Source organism: Ciconia boyciana, chromosome 2 (genome assembly GCF_034638445.1).
Source record: "Ciconia boyciana chromosome 2, ASM3463844v1, whole genome shotgun sequence".
Taxonomy (NCBI): Eukaryota; Metazoa; Chordata; class Aves; order Ciconiiformes; family Ciconiidae; genus Ciconia; species Ciconia boyciana.
In genome coordinates this window covers 122296788-122322855 of record NC_132935.1, presented here as the reverse complement: position 1 = coordinate 122322855, position 26068 = coordinate 122296788, and the positions used below count along the sequence as shown (strand labels likewise).

The window sequence follows — 26068 nt, the reverse complement described above, 5'->3', positions numbered from 1 at the left end:
AAACACTGTAATAAAAAGTATTTTGAAAGCATTATGGCACGAGGGAGGGACAGACAGACGCCGCCGGCCCGGGCCGAAGCCGCTACCGCCGGGAGCCGCCCGCCCTGCCCAACGGTCGCGGCCTCGCCTCAGCCGTGCCGCGCTTGCCCCGTGAGCACGCGAACGGGGAGGGGCAGTACCGCCTCCGGCCAATGGGAGGAGGAGACCAGCCGCGGCGGGCGGGGCTACGGGGCGGAGGGGCGTGGCCAGAGGCAGGCGGTGGGCGGTGGCACGTTGGGCCGCCCCGGCGCCCCTCCTGCCAGCGCCGGCTGCCCGCCGCCGCAGCCCGCCTCCCGCCCTGCCCTGCGGATGTGGAGCCGGCAGCCGGCGGTGAGTGGGGAGTGGGCGGCCGTCACCCAGCGGGAAGGGGCTCTCGCTGCCTGCGCCGCCGCCGTGAGGGGAGGAGCCTCCCCCCTTCCCGCCCACCCCGGCCTTCCCTGCCATGGCGCGGGGTCAGCGCCGAGCCGCCCCTCACCGCCCCTCACTGCTCAGGCACGCTCGCCCGGCGGCGTTCACGAGAACAGGGAGGATGCCGGGGCCGCGGGCTCCGGGCCGGGCCTGGAATGGCCTCAGCTGCGGGACCCGGCCTGTTCCCGGCGCGGTGCCCGCCGCAGCTGTGGGCACCCATCCCCTCCCCTCACGCGGCCGCGGTGGGCTCCGGGGCGGCGGCGGGGGTCAGGGGCGGCGCTCGCTGGCGGAGCGCGGCCTGGCGTGAGGGAGTGAGTCACCGGCCGATCGTTCGGTCGTTCGGTTCCTATAAAAGGAGAGCGAGGCGCAGCCTGGCGGTGGGAGGGTGTCGTTATGGGCCGCCTCAGGGCGGTCACGGCGAGGGGCGCTGCCGCTTCTGCCTGCCCGGGGACGCCGGGCAGCGAGTCTGCCGCCGCTCTGCGCGGCCACCGTGCGAGCCGTCCCTCGGAAAGGGGCTGCAGCTCCCTCTGCTCTGAGGAGTGCGGTGACTTGGAGACCGCCCTGGGCGGCCACCCCACGGCTTCGTGAGTGGGAAGTGGACTGTGGGGGTTAGAAGTCCTTTTGTCTCTGTTTCCCACGCTTCTGGGTCTGTCACAAGTTACGCTGTGCAGAGGTGTGAAAGAAGAGGCCAAGCTGCATGCCACAGGGTCTGTGCTAGGCGTTGAACTAGCTGCGCTGTGGTACAGGAAGTCACAAACGCAACTTGGAAGAGTGCTTCAGCCCTGTTCTAGTTTTCACTGGTAATAAGTCTAAAAATATAAAATCTTACTTAGTCACCATGCCAAGCAGAGTGATTCTGAATAAATGACAGGAGCTAAGTTTACTGAGTAGCATGGGGTTTGTACAAAGGCTGTTTGCAGAAGATAACTGTTCTGTGAAGTGATATTGTTAACTAGTAATATTTAATAATTATCTATTGCTTTTCATTTCTTAAATTCGTTAGGAATTGCAATATGAACAATGTGGCAGGCATTATCTTTTTTAAAAAAATAAAACTGATTATGGAAAGTGATGCAATAAGGTGGAGTGACTTGTCAAGACAGTGTAGTCAATCATTGTCAATCACAGTTATAGAGCCTTATCCCGGATTATGTTTTCCTTTGTCTGATTCATTCCACTTGTGCAGATTTGCATCTAAAATGTTTTAAAATACTTTATTAATCTAGCATATTTCTTTTAAAGACATACGCACTTGGGTTCAGAGCTGCAAATCTGAATGCTGCAGAATTGTGTGCATGAGAACTGGCAACTGAAACTAAATGAAAATCCCATTGAAATTTGGCTTGAAAGCTTTTTTTGACAGTCAAAAGCAAATAGACTTGTTTATTATGATATGCATATGTTTACAGTATAACTGTATTTTGTAGGATAATTTATATGAAATACTGGAGATTGTGATTCCTCTGTGAATCACACAAGTATAACTGTCATAAAAGCTGAACTGCATCCTTAGAGCAATTTAGAAATTAAGTAATTTCAGTCTTTGAATAGGAGGGGGAAAACTGCTTAAAGACAGTGGGTAAAATCCTTTCTTCAGTGAAGTTAATAGCAAAAAAAACCCCCAAACCTCCCCCTCAGTTTTAAATTCACTAAATTCAGTCTGTGATAGGTTTTTTTGGTTGTTTTTTTTTAATTATTATTTTTTTAAAACTGAATGGGTTAGTTACCAGATTTATCTTTTTATATCAACACCTCTAAGTTGCTTTATGAAGCATGATATAATGATCTCTGTAGAATCATTTATATAAAAGTTGAAGGCACAATGTCAACAAGACAAGAGGAGCAGCTGAGGGAACTGGGGTTGTTTAGCCTGGAGGAAAGGAGGCTGAGGGGAGACCTTATCGCTCTCTACAGCTACCTGAAAGGAGGTTGTAGAGAGGTGGGGGTCGGTCTCTTCTCCCAAGTAACAAGCAATACGATGAGGAAATGGCCTCAAGTTGCGCCAGGGGAGGTTTAGATTGGATATTAGGAAAGATTTCTTCACCAAAAGGGTGGTCAAGCATTGGAACAGGCTGCCCAGGGAAGTGGTTGAGTCACCATCCCTGGAGGTATTTAAAAGACGTGTAGATGTGGTGCTTAGGGACGTGGTTTAGTGGTGGACTTGGCAGTGTTAATGGTTGAACTCAATGACCTTCAAGATCTTTTCCAACCTAAATGATTCTGTGATTCTATAAGGGTTCTTATTTCTATAAGTGATTCACTTAATTTGGATTATTTACATATAAAGCTATGCTGATGCATAACGCTTTGCAGCTGGACTTTGTCACAGAACACTTGCTTTATATCTTTCAACGAGTCATTTAAGTGCTTTGTGCATAATTTGCCTATCTGTATGATAGGTGTCCTGCTCACCTACCCGAGGTGGTATAGTTTCCTTGGTATGGTTAAAGCTTCATAATATTAGCTGAGAAGGTTCCTCCTTAAATGCATAATGTGTTTGCACACTCTTACCAGGAGAAGCTTATTGGTTTTAGATATCTGTTTGACTAATTTTCTCTTCTGTTAATGTTTTCATTTGCTGACAAATACACTGTAAGTTGCAAGCTGTTGTTTTCGATGATGGTTTCTCCTTATTACTTTGGTTTAATTTATTTATTTGCTTTCTTATCACTACTGCTTTGCTATACACAGCAACAACAATTTTCCTACTTAGAGAGTAGGACATAAATGCTACCAAAGACTGGTAGCATCTTGCCAAGTGACAAATGGAGAGGTTACTGAAACTGCTCTTTTCAGTAGGTCCACAGAAATGGGCACCTGCCACTTTGCTAAGCACAGAAATATGTAACTCGCTATAGTAAACTTTTGTGGTTTTTAGATTGATACCAAATATTTTTTTAACACTGGCATTTTTGTTTTGTTTTTGTACTTAGCAAGCTCTCAAAAGATGGCGGAAAGCTGGTCTTTCTTGGATACTTTTGAGCCTAACTTCACGCCTCTGGTAGTAATTGAGCTTGCAAAAGGCACAAAAGAGGAAACCATAGAATGGTTCACTAAACGAATTGTGGACAAAAAAGCAAACGGAGGTGAGTACAGCATGACCTTCTGTAACACTTGGAAATCAAATTGGCTGTCATCATAAGACGAAGACATACAGAAAATAAGTTTTCAGGTAATTTGTGGTTTAATTATTGTTTAGCCAATCCCGCTCCATTTCACATTTTTGAAGTAGCTTAATTTTATCTAAGAGTAGAGCTTGGTGCTGGTGTTATGAAAATGTAATAACTGAACCCTGTTAATCCAGTTATTAATGAAAATATTGGCTTAAGGACACACAACTGTTGAAGTCTAGAATCCTTCCATTTTTGCGGTGAAACCCTGATAACCTGTCTTTCAACATAGTTTTGATACCAGTTTTTATATTGTCTAGAGCATGTTTCTCTTGTTGCTTATGAGAACGTTGTAAGCCTTGCCAAAATGAAGACGCATCACATCTACTATCCTGTCCACAAGACTTAGTACCATGTTGTAGAACAAAATTAAGTTAGCAGGAAGCAATTTAATCTTGATAAATTCATGTTGGATTTTAATTACCTTCTTGCTAGCTTGTAGGCTCTTACAAAGGCAATGTTTCATTACTTGTTTTAGTATACTTCCAGGAATTGAAGTTAGGCTAATTAATTTGTAATTCCTTAGACTTTTTTTTTACCTTTTTTTGGAAAGGCATTATTTATGGCTGTTGTAGCTTATATCTTATGGTCAGTAATATTTCTGTGGCTATTGGATTTGTGACTGCAAGCTTGCTTTCAGGCCTCTGTTAGATAAGTCAGGGATGTTTCTATTTCAAAAGTCTAGTCTCCTTAAAAAGAGTAGGACTGTTTGCAGAAGCACTGGTTGCTTACGTGATGTGAGCATGACAGGAGTAGATCCAAACTGTCCCCGTTGTTCCAATTCACTGTCTGTGAGCGCTTCCACAGAAACAGGGCTAAAGCAGGGGGTGACCCTGCAAGATTCTGAACACCACACATCAGGTCCTGTTGAAGCCTTAATTCTTTGTGCCCTTAAAAAGATGCAGCTTCAGTGCTCCTGATAACTAGGTCCAATATGATGGATGCTAAAATACGAGGTTTTTGAGATGTAATTTTTATGTATTTTCTTCCTTATTTTGTCTTTCTTTACTTTAAAGGTGCACAACTGCTGGTTAAACCATTGGTTACGGAAAATGGAGATGAAAATACTTATCTAGTTGGAGCGTCCCACTTAAGGCTATTGCTGGGAGCTGAAACTGTGGGTTTGGTGAAGGAATGTAATGATAACTCAATGAGGACTTTTACATACAGCAGTAGAAAAACTTTCAAAGACTTTGCAGGTAAGCAGTTTTAGGGGTCTTTGTCATTGCAAAGCTGTGGCTAAAGATTGTAAGCAATTACACTACTAAATCTTTCATGGTCTTTCTATTCCTTGAAATGATAACAGTGAACCGAAATAGGAAGAACAAGCCATGAAAAAAAAACTAATTTTTTTGTATGGAAATTCAGATCATATAAAGAAATTAAATTTTTCTTTTTCACATGGCTTTCACTTTTTGCTTGTGTTTTACTTTATGCTTTTGTATGCTCCAAATAGTCTTTTATTTGTATGAAGGATTTTTATGGAAAGTAAGACAAGAAAAAATAGTTGATAAATGTGAGTGCAGGGTTAACAATCAATGGTATGAATTAACATAGCAATTTAATTTCTGTAAGCCAGTTTTGAGGCTTATTATCTTATAATTAGCTAGAGAAAATAGAAACATTTTGCTCTATTATCTTTACACATCAAACAGGATTAAATAATTAAGTAACACTACAGAGCCATTCAACGGAATTTGGGCATGATTAGCGAAATAATTCCTTTTCCTCTTTTATTCTGAGGAGCTGCCAACACAGTAACATTTTCTTTTAAATGTACTACCTGTAAGGTATTTAACCCCCCTACAGTGGCAAAACTCATTTTGCTCTTCAGGTAAATACTGGAGTTCAAGCTTAGTCTTGCTAATGCTTTTCATGTGCCTGTTTTGGTGATGCCTTTCACATTTTCAATATAAAGGTTCTTGGGTCTGTCTGAAACAATAATAAAGTCGATTTTTGTTTGTTTCATGCCAGTTTATTCAACACTGCTGCTGTGTGCAATAACTGTTGCAGTGTCTTTTCTTTTGTGACCTCGCTTTCCTGAAATTAGGAAGCCTTGAGAAGAATTGTCAGTTGCAAAGGGGCCATTTCTGTTTCTTTCATGCGTTTACATTCTTAATGCTAATCTGACTGTCATTGCTAACAGATTCTCTAGTAGCAGCTGGAACTCCAACTAGTGTAAATCTAAAAGATAATTTTTGCTGTATCTCCTGGTTTTTTTTCTTTTTTAATATAATCTAAATTTTGTCCAGGTCTGATCAGAGGATAAAATAGTGGACCATGCTTAGATGAAGTGAAAAATGTGTCATCTACAAAAGAAACCTTGCAGCCTGTGTTGTCTTGCTAATATTTCGAGTTCCCCAATTTAACTGATACTGTATTCTTATTCTTGGTATTAGAGATTTGTTGCTGTTTTAACTTCTTACTTAGTGTATTTAGGGCCATCCCTGTAGCTTCTTATTCCTAAAGGGAAAAAAATAATCAATTAGTCATTTTCTCAAGGAAATCAGACTCTGCTTCCTTGATGATAAATTGATGGGGTTGACAATAAGTTTGTTTCTGTAGCTCTTAAATTTGGGATTTTTTGAAAGGTTTCTTATTGTTTTACCTTTATTTCGGTATTTTTATCAGAACTAATTGTCTGAAATGGCTTATCATTGTGTTGTATGGGCAATAAAGAGCAAGATACTGTCATATTTGATGTGAAATGCTTACTGAAGAGGAGGTTTGTCCTGACATCGTACTGTTTTTCGTTATAAAAATATTTCAGGAACTGTATGGCAGAAAGGGGTATGGAGATTCTGTGAGACTGGCTAATAGTGGATGCCTAAGTAAGAGTCTTTCAGCAGGGCAAGAGTGTGTAGTACTTGTTGGTATACTATTCCAGCCTCCAGCAATTAGTACTTCAGGGGTGTCTGTCTCTTGAGTGATCTGTTCTCTTAGTTCACCTGGGTAGTCAAAAATGCAGTGGCCAACATGTGCCAATTAGAGAAAACTTCTTCCCAAGATGTTTGTTTTAAGAAGTGGAGTTTTTGCTAATGGATGTTGGTTGGCAGTAATTGTCACAATTTTTTTTTTTTGTGATTCTGGTCATTTTTGATAGTTATTTGCTGCCAGGGTTGTATTGCTATGCTGCACAATTTCATACTACCTTCTTTTTGATTTAGATGACAATCACAATTTCCTTACAATGGCAGAATGTCAGTATATCATAAAACATGAACTCGAAAATTTGAGAGCTAAAGATGAAAAAATGATCCCTGGATATCCTCAGGTAAAGCTGTATCCAGGAAAATCAATTGGTAAGCAATATATTTTGTTGCCTGTAACTCACTGTGTTGATATAGGATAGTGTTCATGATGAAAAAAACTTAATTTTCCTGCAATGAAGAGAAATCCTTTGAACATTAAAGTCCCACTGTTTTTAATCAACTTTTTCTTGCCACTCCACAGTGATAGGACAAGAGGCAATGGATGCACAGTGCAACAAGAGAAATTCTGAATAGACACTGAGAAAATGTTTTTCACAATGAGGGTAATCAAACATTGGAACAGGATTTTAGAGAGATTGTGGTAACTCTGTCCTGGGAGACTTTTAGATCTTCACTAGACAAGGCCCTGAGCAGCCCGATTTAAGCTGCACCTACTTTGAGCAGGAAGTTGGACCAGATTACTTCCAGAGGGCCTTCCATCCGGAGTCTTTCTGTGAGGCTGAGACTCTGGCCTTACGTTCTTTTCAGTTGAATAATTTTCATGTGTATTGATGTCATCCATTATTTTTATAATTAGTAGCAAAAATATTTGTTTTTTAAAAATTACATAATGATATACTTGGATTGTGTCTGTATACAAATATTGGAATGAGTAACAGTGTTCCAGAGCTATAAATCTCACAATATGAAGGAAGTTTTATTTCATTCATTTGATTTCATTTATCCTTCTCTTTGCTTCAAGAGCTCTTCCTTTTCATGGGCGAAAGAAGCAATGAGATCTAGTGCTATTTTTACGGTAGCTGGAACTAGTTCATTGGCAGAGATGCTACAGTTTCTTAGGATAATTTATCTTAATATTTGTATGTCCTTTTAATAACAGTGTCTTTATTCATTAGCGTTGGTCATCAAAGAAAGAGATCTGTGGATATCAGTGGTTTGAGAAATGTAAATAAATGTAGATGTCAGATGACTTTACACTGGTAACTTTTTATATAGCTAAGGTATTTTTCTATTTGTGTCAAGTAGCTGCCGATGGGAAATGGTAAAAAACTATCACACAACTTTCACTGCCTCCCCTCTCTTGTTTTTGAATTTATTTTATTTTTTAATATTTTTATGGTTGTAACTTCCAGAGCAGTTTAATTGTTTATCCACACAGGTAGTATTGCTTTCCATAACAAAGTTAAATACAAATTGTCAAATATTTGGTTTGTTTGCAATGAAGATGTATTGTAACTTACGAATTAGTGTAAACTGATAATTCAAAAATGTCTTTAGTATAATTAATATATAATTAATACAACAATGGCTCTTCAATTTAGTGTTTTGTTTTGGTTTTGCTATGTCAGTTGGATTTGTTATGCCTTTCGTTGCTCAAATGCAAGAGCCAGACCTTATCCCATAAAGCTACACGTGGCATTTCAGTTCTGACCTGTAGCACTTCTTGTTATTCAAGCTGCAACTGATTATATTGCAAACCTATGGAATAATTAATAGATGTAAAAAGGTTACTCTTTCTCTTCCAGTAGACAGCACAGTCTTTGTAGGAATAGGTAGCACTGCTCTCTATAATGAATAATTTTTAACTTACCTGCAGACTATTTATTTTTAGGATTTAAATGCTAGATTTATTTCAAAGGAACTTTAGGCTTGCTAAGTATATAATGTAACCTGTTTGCTTATATCAACTTCACTGTCCTATGAAGGAGTACTAGGTACCTTTTTCCTTTTTCCTTCAAGTGAGAAGATTATTGACCAGTGGTATTCTAGTTCAGATTTTCCCACTGCATGATAGAGAAGAATTGAAAAAGCTCCGTCACAGCTGGTATGGCCGAGTGAAAGTTGGCTATCAACCTTTAGGTATGTGAACACTTACTCCACTACAAATAAAGTGCAGGGTTTCTTCTGGAGAAGTTTTCTCTTCAGTTTGTGTGAGAAGACCAAGGGTCCTTCCTAACTTCTACTCCAGCATTTAGCCTCTATAGAAGTGAAACTCCTGTATGAAAGGTAAGTATTATACCAAGAAGTCTGTTGTTTCACTAAGAGTTTACCTTTTCACACTCACGATTACCCATTGCAGTTCACCTCCTCTAACATTACCTTTCTGCCCAAGTTGTTTTGTTGGCCATTGTGAACCAAAGTCCTTGTTTTACCCAGCCTTGCTTTTACTGGTCTTGGAATCAACAGAGTGGCTTAGGCTCTGGTTAAGGAAGCATCCACACTTCCAGACTTGCTGACGTGCACAGTTGAGGTCTCTCCGTTGAATTATCTTTTGATTCTAAGATGGCTGTAGGATAATCTTCTGCTATAATGACTCGCAGTACAACTGTTCTGGAGTGAAGCACTGGGTGTGCAGGCTGCTGTCTCTTGATTTTCTTTCTCGTGGCTGCAGGAGTTCTGTATATAGGCCTTTGGTCATAGTTTCCAAGTTGGAGCTGCGGGGCAGTTCAAAGGCTCAGCATTTGTGCTGTGATCATCTAGCATAGAGTCTTGAAATTAGACCACCGCTGTTTTATCATTTGGACAAGTTTTTCCTCTTTAAGCATTTCCTGTGTACCCTCCTGAAACAGTTCAAGACTTGTGAAATTGGTGGCTCAGAGTCTGCAGATTCAGTGTCTGCAAGCTTCCATGTAACAACAGTCTGCACATCACAAATTCTCCCTACCCATCAGTAAAGCAGTAATAGACCAAGCCAAGACTGTTTTCTCAAACTGACTCTTGACAGGAAAGCTCCTCAATGTCTGGAATTCTCAAAGCCATTTTGAGTTGTAGGCATGTCAAAAGTGTGTTTACAAGTGTTTGTTTTAAATTCATTGTCTGTATGAAGACTGTATGTTGTTGCGTGCCAGTGTCTCTTGAGTATATTTTACACACTGAATAAGCTTAAAATGAAAATAATTTTTAGTCTGACAATGTGGAAAGTTAAGTTCTGGATTCTAAACTGTAAACTTTACTTAAAAATAAGAAAATAAACATTTGGGAGTTTGCCTGATCATTAATCTCTGGGTCTTGCAGTTGCTTGAGATTCTTTCCTGAGCTCCAGGAAGTTAAAGATTTGGCTCAATAATGCCTGCCTCCAGAGTATTGTGTTAGGGGTCTTATTGTGTGCTTGTCTTTTGTTTATCCAGGAGAGGGGGTTTTTTGTCTAACGTTGAATATACACAAAATTTCAAAGTAAATCCCAGGAACCCTGTTATGTATGTACTAATTTAGGGATGTCTTTCACGTTGTGTGTTTGGAGTGTGAAATGATGCTAATGACCTACACTTGAACTTATTTGTTAATAAATTTTTGATTGAGAGGGATGTTGGAGTGCTGATTCTTCTGTCTGTTTGCCTTTTCTTCTTGCTTTCAGAGACTTACCCGATTGGCAATTGTGAACTTCTGCAGTGTTTTGTAAACCATAAGCCATAAGAATATTCTGGTATTGCACATGAGGTTTTGATGTGCTAGTCCTTTATAGAGAGTACATTTACAGTGTCAATTCAGAGGTCATGATGGTTTTGTTAAGCTGGTGAATACATAGCAGTGGCATGCAAGCAATCTGGTCTTCCAAGCAGGCAAAGATAAAACAGATTTCAGCATTCTAAACTTGGTTTGCTGGGCATTTCTGTATCTTATTATGTGGTGGCATTTCTAGATTATACTGAATAATACTCCTACATTTTTTTTGTTAGTAACAGGATAAGTGAAATCTTGTCTTCCTTGGAGGTAATACATCTGTCATGAAATACATCCATTAGTAGTGCACTTTTCAAGTCTTTATAACACCTGAGCAGACAACTTTGAGTACAGCAAGTGTGTATTTCATGTATCAGTTGCCTGCTGAAGGGAATGTCTCAGCCTGTGGGTGTGCTATCTGACACATTTAAGATTTAAGATTTCAATATACCTTTCCATCTATTCCTTTAGTTCCTTGAGGGCTGGCAAAGCACAATTAGTCCTCTTTGGCAGTGAGCAGGCTGAAACAAATGTGTTTCCCAGGTGTATGCGTGCCAGTGAGAAGCTTCAGAAGTTAGGTGTCGCTTGCTGTTAAAGTTTGTTTTTTATTATACCAAAGGTCTTCCGTGCCTTCCTAGCCATTCATTGATAGATTCTGTTTTCAAGAATGCTAGTGTTTGTTTTTTCCCCCTCTGGATATCTGATGTTGATATGGTAAGTATTGAGATATTTGACTTCCCTACCATCTGAATATGTGTATATATGTTTATGTGTGTGCATATATATAACATAACAAAAAAAAAATTCAAATAACCTTCTGAACTTTTGGAACATGGCAGAAGGAGGAACAAAAAAGCAATAATATTCATTGTGTTATTTAAAAAAAAAGTGGGCCAAGGGATTCATGTAAAGTCAAGTTTGATATTATACTGACATCTGTGTTAGGTGTAGTCTTAATTGATTATTTTTTCTCTGCAGATGAGATACGCTGCTACTTTGGCGAAACCATTGCTCTCTACTTTGGCTTCTTAGAGTACTTCACGTTTGCTTTGATTCCAATGGCTGTCATTGGGATTCCTTATTATGTGTTTGCATGGGAAGACTATGACAAATACGTGATGTTTGCCACATTCAATCTGCTCTGGTCTACTGTGATACTGGAAGTTTGGAAGCGGATTTGCGCCATCATGACATACCGTTGGGGGACGCTGTTGATGAAACGACAGTTTGAAGAACCAAGACCAGGCTTCCATGGTGTCCTGGGTATCAATCCCATCACTGGGAGGGAAGAACCAGTGTACTCAAGTATTAAGAGACAGATACGGATTTATCTGGTGTCCTTACCATTTGTGTGCCTTTGCCTCTACTTCTCACTGTACGTGATGATGATTTACTTTGACTTGGAACAGTGGGCTCTGGATTATCATGAAGAGAATGAGTCTAACTTCAGCAGCTTGATGCTGTTCGTGCCCAGTATCATATATGCTGTTGTGATTGAAATTATGAACCGTATCTATCGGTATGCTGCTGAATTCTTAACGTCATGGGGTAAGGAAGTTGTTTATTCTTGTTCCTTAAAGTTAGAATCCCAGATGTTTAGAATTTGTTTCTTTGTAGAATACGTTACTGTGAGTTCTTGTTCAATGGAATGCTAAAAAAATTTCATGAAGTATATTTTTACTGTGGGATAAAAGAGAAGGCCATTTTAATTTCTTAGTTTATTTTAAGTGTTCTGAGACTGCAGTTTCACACTTGGTTTAATTTGGTTTGAGTCTAGCATGCCCTCAGAAGGAGTGATCCTGCCTTCCTCCTCAGCCTCTCTCTGCCCTTGGTACAGAAGTCCCCCTTCCCTGATTTAGCTCTTTGGCTATATCAGCCATAGTGCTGGCAAAAGTGGCGAGGTGAGATCATGAGGATGGGAGCTCAGAGGTTGATGGCAGGAGGGACTGTCCTGGCAGCTTGCATCCACAACCTGGGTTTGCTGAATACATCTTAGTCTACTGATGAATCTGTGCAGAGGACAGAGGCACTGAGATAATGGAACAAAATCGAAACACATCAACTAAATGCCATATGAGAGTGTTTGAGTATGCTATATATATAACAAAGACAGAGATTTCACATTCCTATCAAAATATTTTCCTCTGGGCACTCTCAGAAGAGGAGGAATGTTATAATAGATTGCCTTGTTTTCCCTGTGTGTGTGACTTATTTAACAGATTCATCCTTATGTTTTGTAATCTAACATAAGGATAGTGAAATGTTAGTGTTTATTTTGAATTTTAGCACTTATACAGACATGTGCAGTCAATTTCAGACAAAGTTAGTAGATGAAGCTAATGGGAAGTTAAGTATTTTGTGTAGCTCAATATGGCATACATTTACAGGACAGAATCCAGGTTACTAAAGCTGGAGGCCTAGAAAATTAATGTAAGAAACATTAAGCAAAAGGGAGATTGATGCAGAAGACAGAATAAAAAGAGGCATTGAAGTGGGGGTTGGTTATGCATGCTGAAACTATTTGCTCAGCAAATTTAACTTGACAGCAGCAATAGTAAAAGCAAGCATTTTCTTGATTTGTTTATGATTGTTCAAGGGTTTTATTTAAATAATGACTTTTAAATTCATGTGTAGGTTTCAACTGACTGTTTTGTTTCCTTTTTTTCACTATACTGCAAGAGAAAGCCTTTATGCAAAATGCCCAGTTGTGTTGATCAGGTAGACTAAAATGTCTTTAACAGGTAACCCAAGTTTTTTTAACCTGGACTTTTTGGTTTTAAGCTGATGTTTCATATTCAGCAGCAATAGTATTTACGTAACTCACTACACTGACAGCTTGTGCCTTTTCTGTGCTATCCAATGTGTTTATACTGCTATGCTGTGAATAGGATGAAGAGCTCATCTGGTTGTCCTACCTCCCCTCCCACCTGGCATATTTTCAGCTAAGATCTGACTTAAACAGCTAAACTGGAAAAGGATAGGAAACAATCTGGGGTATTTTTAAGCACACCTCTTACACCTGTTTATTGTGAGAACTGATCATTTAGTGAGCTAAAAGTAAAAGTTGCATTCAGTCCCCTGAGTGCATCTTCCATGTCAGGCCCAACTTCACGCTCTGTCAGAGCAGAACTCTGCTGTTCTGTCCTGAGCAAGGTCAGTAGGTGATGGTCTCTCCTTTCAGCCTTGTTGACACAGCTTACGCTAGTGTGCTGCCTCCTCATTCAGTTACTGCTTAGCCAGGGCTTTAAAGGTACAATCTGACAAAATAGCAAAAAAAGAAAGGGAAATCTCCTATTCACTTCCTTTTCCTCCCCCTCTAGTAACCAGCTTTCCTCAAACATCAGCTTCTGACAGTTTATCTTGAATGAACTGAAAATCTTAATTTTAGAATGAGTAGTGCATCAGTTGAACTTCATGTACTCTGGTCTTGCTTTAGAGCTTAGGGTGTGATCTAAATTCCTTGGAGATGGATGGGAATATTTCTGTGAGCATTTACTGGTTTTGAGTCAAATCTGGTATTGTTATTTTTTATAATATATTACAATTAGTTTTGCATTTGTTTTCACCAAAGAAAAGTCAATAACTAGGCACATTGTATTAAGCATTAAGAATGATGGATGGTTTTTCTGTTACCAAACAGCTCTTCTGAGAAAGAAAGATGTAAAAGGAAAAACCTTTGCAGTAGAAAAAATACTGGATTTGTAGCCAAAATATATATGTCAATATTGTGCATCGAATTAGCTTTATAAGTTAAGTGAGGTACTGGTACAGTATAAATTTTTTGCCATAATGTGTTGAAGGAACTATTCCCCATAAACTATTAGTTAAGTAATTTTTAGGTGGAGGAAAAATGTCTGTTTACTCCTTGTATAACAATGTCTAGTATATGATAAGTGCTTCTGCTGTTTACTGATTAATAATTTTGTTGGTACTTCAGAAAATCACAGGCTGGAATCTTCATATCAGAATCACTTAATTCTGAAGGTTTTAGTGGTAAGTATGTACTATAAGCAGCTTTTAAGATGACTTAAAAAAAGAACTTGTCATGTGTTTTATTAGTGCTTTCCTAGCATTACCTTACTGACCGACGGTTTTGTTGAAGGCCAAATACTAGCACAAATACCAGAGTAAACAGGATTTCTGTTGTGGTTGCAGTAACTGCTAAGCTGTTTTAGATGCCTCTTTTTATAGTGGAGAGTTGGGTTTTTATTTGTATTGATTTGTTCTTTCATTAGGATTCTGTATATGTAAGTTTCTTTGTTAATTGATGTGGTCCTGTCTTCAACTGGGAACTACTCCTTTCACTTTTTGCAAGATTTTATGGTAAACCCATATTTTGAAAAGTTCATGTATTAACTTCCACCTATACTAACATTGAGACAACCGGTCAGAGGAGGCTGGAGATAAATGTCCCATCAGTCTGCTCCTATGCAGTTTATAGTATATACTGATCTATTTACTTTGTGGCTCTGAACAAGTAGCTTTTGTGTGTATGTATATACGTTTGGTTGCTCTTTTAGGTGTATATCCAGATGCAACACTGATTCTAAGGAAGTGTACTCTAAATCTTGAATTCCCGTATAAGATGTTCAGTAAAAGCAGTTGTAAAGATTGGCTTATTTTGAGACTTAATCTTTTTGTTTCCTTTTTGAAGAGATCATTCAATTCGCCCCCTCCCCCCGCAGCATGCTTTTTTGTTTGTTTGTTTTAATCTGCTTGTTATCCTTCTGTTACTGGTAACCTCTAGAGCTAAAACTCCTGTATGTATCGTTTATAGCTTTGTCTCTGCCTTTCTCAAAAAATAGCACCCTCTCTTTTTCCCTATACGAAATTTATATAAAATAATTTTAAAAATGTAACCCCTCCAAGTTTCACTTTCAACCTATGAGTGGCTCTCTGCACTCCCCAATATTGTCTATGTCATCCATGAGCTCCATGATAGCAAGTAGGAAAACTTCTCCTACTTCAAAGCTTGATTATGATTTTTCAGATACAATACTGTGATTGTGTCTCATTTTGGAAGCAGGGAATATTTCTCTTGGTTGTAAAACCTCTTGAAGTGATTAAACATAAAGCTCAGCTAACATATATCAAGGAACAGTTGTACATATTGAGAGATATGCCATCCAATGCATATATTTTGTTAAAATATTTCTTTGGGGAAAAAAAAAATAATTACCCTAAATTAAGATGAATACATCCCTTTTATTGCATTACCTGTGGGGAAACTGCCAAAAGATGAAAGTCAAGTAGAAGGTGGTGTGTTTTTAATGTCCACATTTCTTTATATACTGTGCTTTAGGAAAGCATTAAGCTTGTCAAATGAAAATCTGAGTAAGACCAATATTGAAAATGAGGTTTTTCTGACCAAAGTTTTAAAAATGGTAAAGAAAATTTTAATAGGCAGTTTACATGTACATGGAAGCTACTTAGTCAAGGTAACTGTTAAGTTAGATAATATTCTGCATTTGAACTTTTGCTTGAGTACTAATAACAATTATTTTTAATTGCAGTTCAACTTCTTAAATTGTTTTGCATCTCTCTTCTACATTGCCTTTGTGCTTTTTGATATGAAGCTTTTGAGGCAGGTGAGTTCCAAGAACATCTTAATGTTGATGAATCTGGGAAAATAAAAGATTGATTGAAATAGGACTTTAGTTTTTAATTGTTTTTCTAAAATAGATATGAAATATATTCATTGTTAATATTTTTTCTTACAAATCCAGCTTCCATATTTCAGTTCCTCTAACGCAGTTGCAGAACTATAACAGAGTAATGTAGAGTAATTCTTGCCCTCCATATAAATGAGGAACTCTTTTCAAATAAATTGATTATTCCCTCACACAGATGAGGCCAGAAAATTTTCATTTTCTCCTTCTTTCCCTTTATACTAGAAAATGGTTTTCTCTGTAGTGTTCTTAATGATAGACTCTTGAGGCTAGGAGAATGATTAAGTTTATGACTACAATGAGGAGCTGAGAATAAATAAAAGCAAAAATAATTTGTAGTTGGTATTTGAAATCAGCTTTCTGTTGTTAACATATTTTGAACTGAAATGCATGAAAATTAGGTATAAGGAAAATGTTTGCTCTAAATATAATGAACAAAAGAACAAGAATTTCAACTTGAGAACTCCGTTCCTCTAAAGAGATCTCTAGCAAAACACTTGACATATCCACACTACACGTGACATTTGTGACATTTCCTGTACTTTAAGGTAAAAAGCAAGAAGAAAAAAAATAGAAAAAAGTTCATTGTTTAGCTCTGTTATCGGTGTTGGTATAGGTTAAGTGTGTATCTTTACCCTTCATTGGACTTCGTGTACTGTCTCCAAGATACATCCAGATCCACAAAATGTTTAGACATCTAACTCCTATTTTGTCCTTTTCAGCACATAGCAAAGAATGGGAACTAAAGCAGCTATACTTGTCATGTGCTATTGCTAGTTTTGTTAGGCTGGCCTTCTTTTGTCATAGTATAACAACTTACAGTACTACTAGAACACACAAAATCGGAAATGATCATAGGTTTATCACAGATCGATTAATTTTTTTTTTCTATTTCTTTTTTTTAAACTTAAGAGCTTGGCCACTTTGCTGATAACTTCGCAGATCCTTAATCAGTTTGCAGAATCCTTGCTTCCTTACTGGCTCCAAAAGAGACATAAGAAGAGGATGAAGAAACGCATGTGTTCTCTGAAAACAGATACGGACCTGTCATTAGTGGAACAAGTCAACTTGGAGAAAGAAATGGGCACCTATTTTGTACGTTTTACTACTGTAAAAGAATTAAAAGTTTTCTGGGCTGTAGTTGACAGAGACATCAGCCAGTGCAACCTAAAATATTCCTGGCTGTCTGGCCTAGCAGCTTATTTCCAGCTTCATCAATTTTGCTAGTAGTGTTTATACAGCTATATGGCGCACCAGATCAAGAAACTGATACAGTGGAGGATCCCAGTTACCCCAGCACGAAAGAGTAGGAATGAACAGCTGAATCTGGAGATACCTAACCCTGTGTCACTGGAAGAAGTATTTGTGTAATATGCCCTTAATCTCCAGGGGTAGCCTGGAGCCTACGAGGATGAGTAGCTGGATGAGTCTGTTTCTGTTTTAGTTTGTTTTTGCAGTGATACTAGTTTAAACTGTCAATTAAACTATAGCCTGAGAGGATGTGCTCTTGTCTGGGTGGGGCCAGAAATGGAGAGGGCAGAAGAGTCCAACTCTTCAAACCAGTACTACTGCTGGAAGCTCTTGCTTCTTGAAACTACAGCTTTGGCATTTGCTGTCTTCCTAGTTCTGTTCCTGTCCACCTTCTACCCAGTACAATTTTTAATTGCATTTAACAGACTTCATTACTTGCAGTTCTAAAGGAAGTGACAAAGTAGACATTATATGTATGTTAAGGCCTTACAGACTGGCTGACGACTTGCTTGATCAGATGCTGCAGGCATAGTCACAAGAGGCTTAATACTGTATGATTTATACTTTACAGAATAAGAATATGTAGATAGTATACCTTTTATGTAAAAGGTAGAGAATAGCAGTTTGAAATTTGATATCAATACTGTATCAGATTCCTTTCTTCCTGCATAAAGTGCCATGAAATGGGAAGAGGAAAAAGAAATACTACCTTTGCAATTGAAAAGCTGTATGAACATTAATACTTGCATTCCTCTGGGAAGGTTGGTTATTTCCCACACTTTATATGAGGAGAGAGAGATTTAGAGAGCACGGCTATCTTACAATAGAGAACACAGCAGAAATCCCCGAGTTAGTGTCTGTCTGAACTGATAAATCAGCACAGTCCAGCACTGTGCCTGCGAATAGACCAGCACAGCTCCAAAAGCTGTGTATCAGCATCAGGCGTTGATATGCCTTACCAGATAAGCTCTCTACCTCTTAGACCTGAGGTGAGTTCTGATTCTCAGCTGGCACATACAAAGTGTGGTGTCTTTGAGTCACATTGCCCAGTGCTTCTTGTGCAGAATGTATCTGCACCTGTTGTACTGTTCTGCCCTGAATAATTTTCAATGGGGACCCAACAGGTCAATTGTAGAGTTATGACTTTGCCTTGGAGGTATCCACTGCTAGCCTCACTTTCAGTTCAAGGTACTGTGTACTCAAGGCCTTAATTTTATTTTCAGTCTAAAGATTTTAATTGTTCTGTGCTTGTGAATACACAATACTAGACCACTGACTTGTTCACAAGCAGTGAGCTGTCAGCAGGCAAGAGTATTTCTAAAATTAAATCTGTCACAAGGGGGAAGCATTTGACTGTTTAGTAACTGAGGAGTTTAGCAGGAGTCTTGACAGAATTCAGCATTTCAGACTTTTCCTTCCTTCACTTACTCTTTAACAATTAATTCTGGTTTTTGTTTGTCCTCTTTTTCTCTCGCTTTTCAAATCTCCAGCCCTTAACCCAGTTTAAGATGTAAAAACATTCTGCAGTCATTTTTAAATTTTTTTTTTTATTATTTCTGCTTCTCTAATTCATTTTCTCCCTGAATCTTTTTGTTGATTCTGTTTCCTCGATGCTATAGTTTGTGCTGCTTTTGTGGCTGACAATAGCACACTTTGAAATTTCTTTAACATCCTATCGGACTCCTCTCTTCCTGCACAGTGTCATAAATTGACTAGGAGAAAAAGAAATACTCCTTTTCTTTTCATACTCTGCTGTTCTAAAAGTCAATAGGTACTGGACAAGGAAATGAGAAGAACAGTGTGAGGAAGTAGTGGGAATACTGTGCAGTTACCAGGAGGAGGAACACAAAGGGAAGCATTGCTCCCTGCCTGTAACGGTTGTCAGAGAAAGTGATAGCAGGGACAAATATGTAACTGCCACTCCAGTGAGTGATCCTGCACAAATGTCCCACCTTACTAAAATTCAGTTTGTACAAAACACTTTTGTGGAAGAATCTCAATGGTTTTAAAAGTTAGGTAGCTCCTCAGGGTCTGGCCTGCAGCTCAGTTTGTCAGACCCAGCTATACTACACAACTTAAAAATGAGCTCGAGTGAAAAATGCAGCTAATGACCACCCCATGTTGATTTCTGAGCTTGCAGGCTTCTACTGCCTCTCTCTGTTAGCTAGAAAAAAAAAAGGCAGTAGGTGCTGGAGAGGCAGTCAGTTTAAGAGCTGTAACCAGCAAAAAAGATTAGAGAACCACGTGTCTGATGTATGGAGCCAAAATAAATTTTATGTGGTTCTTGTAATAATCTCAGTTACTGTCAAGTCTTTATTTTTAATATTTAATTTTTGAGAGAGAGGAAAATGTGTGGGTCTGGGCAAGTACAATAGAGCTAGATCCCAGTTTAACTTCTTCATGGTATTTCACTGTCCTTTGTTCAGTGAACACCTTTTCTTTAAAAATTAGTTGGTTTTGTTCTTCACTTCCATAAATAACAGCTGCAATCATTGAAAACTATTAATAATACTACAAAACTAATATGCAAATATGCATAACCTACATGTGAATACTTAATCAGTATTTGAGTACCCATGTTCTTGGTTTAAAGATCAGGTGATAGATGTGTTGCGCATTTGCCAAAATAGGGCTTTTTGTTTGCATTAATCATTCCTTTTGGATGTCAGTGCTGCATTCTGTCATTTCAGCCTTCAAGTGGGCCTCTAATTCTGACCTGTTTTGAAATAAACAAGCAGAAATACCAGAAAAGAGTTGCCTATCTACCAGCCTACCTTTCTGGTTAGGTCTTTCATGGACAGTCTGAAATACTAGGACTTTTCTTCTTACAATGCTCTTAGGAGAATGTTCTGCCAGTTTAAATGCATGATGCAGTTTTCCTATCCCCCACTGTTTCTTCTTTAACAGTTTCATTGAGATAGTCAGGAGCTTGAATGGGATGAATGTGTTTATACAATTACTTTGTGTAATAAAGGTAAGAAGTATGACTGTTGCAGAAAAGGCATTAGGCAAAAGGAAAAACTTTGGCCTCCCCTTATTAAAAAGTTTTGAGTTACTGAATAATTCCAAATTCACTAGATGTATTTTTTTTTGCTGTTGTTTTCTACCACCAGTTGTTCCCAAACAACTGATTTGGGATGAGGAAGCATGTTTTTAACTGTATTGTTAATTCTGTGTTTGTTCATATATATTTTTTGTGGGTTAAAGTTCTTATTTTTGCTCTGTTTTTCAGGGTACTTTTGATGATTACCTGGAGTTGTTCTTACAGTTTGGCTATGTGAGTCTTTTCTCGTGTGTTTATCCACTGGCAGCTGTCTTTGCAGTGTTAAACAACATCACTGAGATATATTCTGATGCCTTAAAGATGTGTAGAGTTTACAAGCGGCCATTTGCAGAACCCACAGCAAATATTGGTGTTTGGCAGGTAATTTTTGTGTTTCTTTTTCTATTCATTTGTTTTAAAAGAGATTTCAACAAACGTATTCAAGCTGTGTGTTTGACCCATCAGCTGCTTTTAAAGTTTAGTAGGTACTTTATTGTCTTCAATGCCTATTTAGGATACTATCTATCCAACTACAGTGTTTTTTGTACGGTTTTTACCACATGTCTTTCAGTTGCCTTTGACAAGAAAACAAATCCTTCCTTTAGTCCTTGTATATGTATGTATTGTAGTCGTGTTGCAACTGCAACAAAGCAAAGCTGCCAGATACTGCCTGATACTCTTTACAGCCAATGTATTTTAGAAATGATAACATCTGGTGCAATCTCAGAAGCATGGTCCTCAGCAAGGGTTTAAAAAAAAAAAGAATGATAGGTAAGTACTTGGATTCCTAAGCCATGCTTGGCTGTGTGCCCTTGTGATTACTGGTACTCAAACTGACTAATTTTAAAATAACCTGGATCTGTGAGCAGGAGCTGGACCTTTCTGCACAACCTGAACATTGTAGTCTATGTAAACAATTTCATGCTAGCAGTACTGGCTTTAAGAATTTTCTGTCCTCAGTTTGCCCATGCAATCATGCTAGCACCAGCTAGTTTGAAACCTGCTGAGTACGCTGCATCAGTGAACTGATTCTGACTAAAAATAACCCTGTGAAACTCCTCCAAAACCAGAGGTTTTTCTGAAAAGAAAGCTGTTAAGTTGCATCCAGAGACTTCAGCATTCTGTAATAGCAGTGGCCTCATAAGGAGTGTCAAGTAGTTGGAGGAAATTTCTAGGGGATGATCCGTATTCTAGTTTTATTTAACAACTTTTCTAATGAATGTTCTAATTCTAATAATGTAATGGAGACAAAGGGCACAGTAAACTAGTGGATTGTTTAATTTGGAGGGGTTGTAAATGTTGGTACCAAATGAAACAAATGGAAGATAAGAGATGAAATCAGGAAACCTCTAATGAAACATACTGTAAAAACATGCAAACCAACTATTCTGAGCAATGTTAATTACACACGTACATATGTATTAATGAAGTGGACTTATAGGAGAAGTCTTTTAATATTAAGTCATTAAGATGTGTAAATTATAATCTGATTGCGTTTTAACATCTGATGCATTTTCTCAGTCCAAATCCATGCTGCCAACATCTTGATGGCATAGCTGCATTGACCAGTGGTGTGACCACCAGTTAAATGAGGCTGTGGTCATAAGTCCCAAGCGTAGCTGTGGGTATATTAATAGCATTTGGTTTTGCTAGAATAGTTTGTTTCAATCTAGGGAGTAGGCTGAAAAAGCATAATACTAATGGTACAGTCATGTGGGGTTTTTTATAGTGTAGATTTTTAATAGTAGAAATGCATTTGCTTTGTGAATTAAAAATAATGACTTAAGATTTAGTTATCTGTTTCATGTGGGAAGTTAGAACATTGGCTGAAAGATTTCTGTTAAAGGAATACTGGAATTATTTTATCAGGTGATCTGAGTCACCAGCTTGTTGTCAAGGAGAAAGTTACTTCTGCTAATTCATTGTGACAATTGCTACAAGTCAATGTCAGTCTTCCTCATTCCAGAGAGGACCTTAGAATAAGTACCCATTATATTGCAAAAGTAATTGTCACGCTGTAGTAATATTTTCAGGCATTTTGTGGGAGCTCTGCGGGCAAGAGCTTCTTAGACTTGTGCAATTGCATGTGTTTAAATCTTTATTTCAACAAATTTCAGCTTGTATCACTGGTTGTGATTTAAGAAAGGCATTCTGAACCATCCTTATGTTTTCCTATTACTTAACATTCAGACAAAACCTCCAAAAACAGTGTTGGCGCTTTTAGTTCCTCTAGGAGTTTTGTGTTTTTTCCTTTATCCTGAAATAAATTTATGTTTGGGAGTGCAACTGTAGGTGAGTGCATAATCTTTGTGTTCAGATTAAGAGTCATGAAGATATCAGGGGTAAGACTGCTTTCCTGGCCGCTTTTTTCCTTTAGAATTATTCCAAATTTTGCAGGAGGTAATCTGGCATTACCTACATCTAGGATGTTAATGGTCTGTAAATAACTTCTCAAGGCCTTTACAGTACTGCAGAATTGTGGAAGAATAGTTTAACTTCTTCACAGCAAACAAGCATATAAATACATAGAGAAATCAAATTAGAGAAAAATTCAGGGTTGCCAGATGGTCTTTGTGGTATTGCAAACCTTGTTGTGGTGTTGTGCTTGCTTGTTCTTAAAGCTGATGAAGTCTGGACTGCTTGCCAAACAAGTCTTATGTAGTAGAATTCAAAAAATGAAGGAAAGTAAAATGTTAAAGTAGTGGGTCTTCTGAGGATTTAATGGAGAGAGAGGTATTGTCCAGAGCAATTTGGGAACTGGTAAATTAGAGATAATGATCATAACTATAAATATATTTGTGTTTTATTTCAGTTGGCTTTTGAAACTATGAGTGTAATATCAGTAGTCACTAACTGCATACTGATTGGAATGTCTCCACAAGTGAATGCCCTTTTTCCAGACGCAAAAATGGACCTTATTCTGACTGTGGCATTGGTAGAGGTAAGCCTGCCTTCAAACAGTGAATGTGTTTTTGTAGCAAGTAACATGAACAACAGTGGAAATAATACCAGGAAGTAGATTCACCACCACCACCCCCCACCCATATATTAAAAGGAAATGAAGATTTCTCTACCAAATAAGTGTTTCAAAGTCTTGCTTTTTGATTTATTTCTCTTTTCCCTCTGCGTTTTCATGTACTGTGAATGTTGTTGCCATGCTTTTCCGTACATTTGCAAGATACTGTGTATTTGTTGCTCCATGTATTTAAATAATTTAATAGTGCTATTTCAAGAAGAAAAATAAGTGTATTTTTGTGAACTGGATGTTTCTCTACTTGGTTTGTGACCTCAGCAATCTTATAAAGACCTCCTACATAATCTTTATGGATGTTTCCTCTAAGCCTTATGTGAAACAAGTATGTATGATGACTATAAATACTAGTGTTCGTAACACCATTTGGGTTTCATATTTTCCTAATTCTGTGTAGTAAACACTTGAGTGTCATTCCTTTTCAGGCAAGGAGGGATGACTATGGCATCTTCTATAGTAACTGAGATTGTAGGACTTTGCCCTGATGTATCTTTCTTTTGGAGTTTTCTTATACTGCATTGCCTTGACTTTCAACATTATGCTATTTTAGCTTTTAGGAATTGGATTACTTTTCTTGTGGCGAAAAGTCTGGGTTGTCTATGCGTAGTTGTTAAACTGCATTGCCTTATGGAGGTGCAGCAGGAGCACATACTTTGTTGTTTTTACAGGTGTTATGGGTTATGCAATGAATTATGAGCATGCTTTGAATTTTATTTTCGGAGCCTTAAGGTTTGCAGAGTGTCAACTGGTTTACTGAAGTTTGAGTCTACAGCTTGCCTGATGTATTATTCTATTATGCATGTGTGAACATTTGCATTAACCTCAGTGAGGTATTTTAATATAAAACTAATTTGGCAATTTAAATGTAATGCTGTAGTTCATTACTGGACAACTTATCCAGAGAGATCATATTATGAAAACTGTATGACTAAACGTAAGCAGTAGGGATTTATGGCAGCTTAAAGACATGGGACTATTTTTGCCTTTGCTTCCTGGGTATTTATTCCCATCTTATCTGTTTGAATGTGAAGCTGGCTGCGTAGTCTTTAGGCAGGCCTCTGTTTCTTGGTAAGCCATAGGAAAATACCAGTATTTTTCTCTCTAAATTTAAATTCTGCTTATATGCAATCCTTTAGATGACAGGAATTGCAGCATGGTAATTAGGTAGCTCTTGGAATTCCTTTTTAACAGCGTATCTCAAAGTATCTGAAAATACTGTGGAAAGGGAGATTAAGAAAATAAAAGGAGAAAAGTCTGAAGAGATAAGGTAAGTTAGTACTGAGGGAAGGAAAGGCAAAAATGTTGTCTTATACTGGTGAAGACCACCGATCTATAATAAAGTACATTGTCTGAAGGGACAGGTGGAGGCTAATGCTGGATGAGCCAGAGCAGAGGAGAGGAATGGCAACCATTTGGTTAAAGAAAAGTCAAGTTTTCTCTTACTGTTCTTCTTAGTAAAAAAACCCAAAACAACCCATAATGTAGTTGCCAGAAAAGGTATATTTAAAAAACAGTTTTAATCACAAGTATCCCGTATGCTTGATACTTTTAAGTATGCCGGTTTGAATTTCTTTTGGCTGTTTTTGTGTTATTACAAACTCTTTGTTGTCTGAGAACACAGACACAAAACCAACATATGAGTCTTATAGTACTTTTTTGCAGCATAACAAGCCATGTGATTTTTGGAACATTGTTGGTTATAAACAATTCCAAAATTGTTCAATGTGAAATTTAAAACTTTTGCAGTCTCCTGAGGGACAGTCTTTCAGTACATTTTAAACAATATTTAACAACTTCATGGATGTGGGTTTGTTTTTTTATGGTGGTTTTCTTTTGTTGTTTTAAAGAATCAGAGAATAGCTCAGGTCATATGATCTTGCAAGAAGTTTTGTAACACAAGTTATGAAGTTTCTGGAGTCCAGAAGAGTTCTCCAAAGTGAAACACATTTTATATATAAACTTTATTTCAAAACCTATATGAAAATGAACAGAACAAACATGATTTTCACTTCTGTTGAAGACAGTTTCCATTGTGTTGACAGTTAAACACGTTCTCAGTTACAGAAATGAATTTTTTTTATCAGTAGTTATGTTGTACATACTTCAGGTTAAAACATTGATTACAAAAGGTAGGAAGAAGGGAGGATTACTAGGTGCTGTGGGACTATGAATAGCAGTATGGATTTATGGCAGCTTAAAGAGATGGGACTATTTTTGCCTTTGCTTCCTGGGTATTTATTCTCATCTTATCTGTTACACTGACACTTTCTTTTGTCTGGTGCATGATGAATCAGATTAGGGAATTGATCTGGGAGAAGCTGCCTGACCCAGTTCACTGGTGAAAGGGAGTAGGGCAGAAGCAACCATATATGGAAGACACACGGCTGTGCTATAGATTTGTGCTGGATTAAATTTGTGGGACTTCTGCACCACTGAGTCTTTCTCCTGTAAGTATTGCTTCATCTATAGGAAGATCCCTAAACTAGGAGAGGAGCACAAATCTTATGTATTGGCAGTATTCCTATGTACCTTTACTATATTTATTAATGATTAAACTGTATTTTAGTTGTAAAGAACAATTCAGAAACACAATACATCACTCTAAACCTCTAGGACAAAGCTGGTCCATCTAAAGTACATCAGTGTCAAGGTAGGAAAAAATTCTGTTGGATGGGTCAGGGTGTTGATAGAAATGCATTTTAGATCACCAAGTGAGATTCAGAAACACATGATAGAGGTGAGTTATTTTACTTTCTGGTGTTTGCTACAGGTGGAGATGAGAATTCTATGGTGTGTTGATGTGA

At 38.2% G+C, this 26068-nt stretch overlaps 1 protein-coding gene across 4 annotated transcripts in view; it reads left to right on the top strand.

The window, feature by feature from the left end:
• The first annotated feature begins 256 nt into the window (after positions 1–256).
• ANO10 (anoctamin 10) overlaps positions 257–26068 on the top strand; it is a 130117-nt gene continuing 104305 nt past the window's right edge. For 3 of the 4 annotated variants that reach the window (XR_012041146.1, XM_072853906.1, XM_072853904.1), the window contains exons 1-11: positions 257–369; positions 3381–3533; positions 4634–4816; positions 6785–6919; positions 8570–8689; positions 11249–11818; positions 14208–14263; positions 15784–15858; positions 16852–17034; positions 20423–20614; positions 23046–23174. Coding sequence is in view for 3 of the 4 variants with exons in the window: in XM_072853906.1 (XP_072710007.1) it covers positions 3395–3533; positions 4634–4816; positions 6785–6919; positions 8570–8689; positions 11249–11818; positions 14208–14263; positions 15784–15858; positions 16852–17034; positions 20423–20614; positions 23046–23174 (1782 nt within the window). In the remaining variant the exon portion in view is untranslated. Of the gene's footprint in view, positions 370–863; positions 1248–3380; positions 3534–4633; positions 4817–6784; positions 6920–8569; positions 8690–11248; positions 11819–14207; positions 14264–15783; positions 15859–16851; positions 17035–20422; positions 20615–23045; positions 23175–26068 lie in introns of those variants that run through there. The other variant, XM_072853905.1, reaches the window with a different exon arrangement.